The following is a 1,493-nucleotide window of genomic DNA, read 5'->3' as shown; positions in this document are numbered from 1 at the left end:
AATGATACCAGTAAGTCTTCCTTTTCTAATTTTATGTTTTGAATTTTCTCTACAAATTCTATAGGATTTTTGACTGTATGTTTGTTCTTTTTTCTCAAAAAGAATACTTATATGTTATAAATTTTGCTATTTCATAACATGATGAACCTATATTTGATACTACGGGCCTAAAACTGTTATTGTTTTTATGTATTTTTGGTAATACGTAACACCTTGGTGCAATAAATCTACTTGGTACTAAACATTTTTTCTCTTCAGGAGTTCAAATTAGGCTATTCTTAATACTAGTTTTACGTTTTCATGATATTTGTTTATTGTGCTATTCTTAAGCTTTTCATATGTACTTTCTTTTAATATGTCTTCTATCCCCTTGTCATACAAACGATTATATTACTATTTTCTTTTATTGATTTTATAATCAACATTTTGTTTATTATAGTTAGGTTTGTTATAATTTGTTAACCTACATGCAAAACCCAAGCCTTTTTCTAACACTTCCTGTTGTTTAGTATTTAACGTTTCATTCAAATTATTAACTGTTTTAGGATTCTCTAAAATATTCTTATATTTTTCTGGTAATGTTCTTAATTTACTTTGATTTCCTTTTTCTTTTTCTATTAACTTATTAAATTTTTTCTTATCTAATTTATCTTATATTTATTGATGTCTTTCTTCATACGAATCCAATAGAAATTTTCACATTCTAACCAGTTTTGCCCATTTTCTTTTGCTGCCGCCAAATGTAATTGATACACTTTGTACTCTTGGTCTGCTATGAAACTTCTTTTTTGTTGTATCATAATCCTCAATATCTGCTGCTTAATCTTGTTTAAACAGTGGTCGATTTTCTTTCCTTTCATGTTACTCTTTACTTGTATAAACTTCGGATTGATGCTATATCTTTTGCATTTCACTAAAAAATTTAATTAAAGTATCTCCCTTTTCAACTTATTCCTCTGTCTTACAAATGTTTTCGTTGTAAACCCTGTTGCAGTTTTTTCCATATTCCTTTCCTCCACGGCAGGTGGTATTCCAGGTCTACTATAAAATTTCTTTTTGCTATATTGTAATCTACTATATCTGTTTATTGAACTTGTTTAAACAATTGCTTACTTTTCTTCTTTGATGTTACAGTTCAACTCCTCTGTCTTGTAAATATTTTTGTCATACATTTCATTGTTAGATTTATAAATATGTACTACCGGCACTTGTGTTTAAAATTTTAAAAAATATAATAAATAATTAAAAGCAACGTTTTATATTTACACAATAAAAACTTTATTGAAGCCGTATGGCTTCCATTTTAAAATAGAAATATAACTCTACACGTACATGTTTCGAGGTGAACTACGTCATCCTCAGGAGTAACTTACAAGACTATTTTACACTTTCCCCTTGTCACATTAATAATGCGTATGGCTTCAATAAAGTTTTTATTGTGTAAATATAAAACGTTGCTTTTAATTATTTATTATATTTTTTAAAATTTTAAA

General features: G+C 27.0%; 1 protein-coding gene across 1 annotated transcript in view; it reads right to left on the bottom strand.

The window, feature by feature from the left end:
* Positions 1-1,493, bottom strand: part of LOC106459945 (tyrosine-protein phosphatase non-receptor type 4-like) — a 265,493-nt gene that overhangs the window by 49,888 nt on the left and 214,112 nt on the right. Inside the window, exon 21 of the mRNA XM_013919617.2 lies at positions 468-498. Coding sequence (XP_013775071.2) covers positions 468-498 — 31 coding nt within the window. The remainder of the gene's footprint in view (positions 1-467; positions 499-1,493) is intronic.

The sequence above is a fragment of the Limulus polyphemus genome, unplaced genomic scaffold (genome assembly GCF_000517525.1).
Source record: "Limulus polyphemus unplaced genomic scaffold, Limulus_polyphemus-2.1.2 Scaffold685, whole genome shotgun sequence".
Lineage (NCBI taxonomy): Eukaryota > Metazoa > Arthropoda > Merostomata > Xiphosura > Limulidae > Limulus > Limulus polyphemus.
The sequence above is the reverse complement of the archived record's forward strand: the minus strand, read 5'-3'. Positions and strand labels throughout refer to the sequence as shown.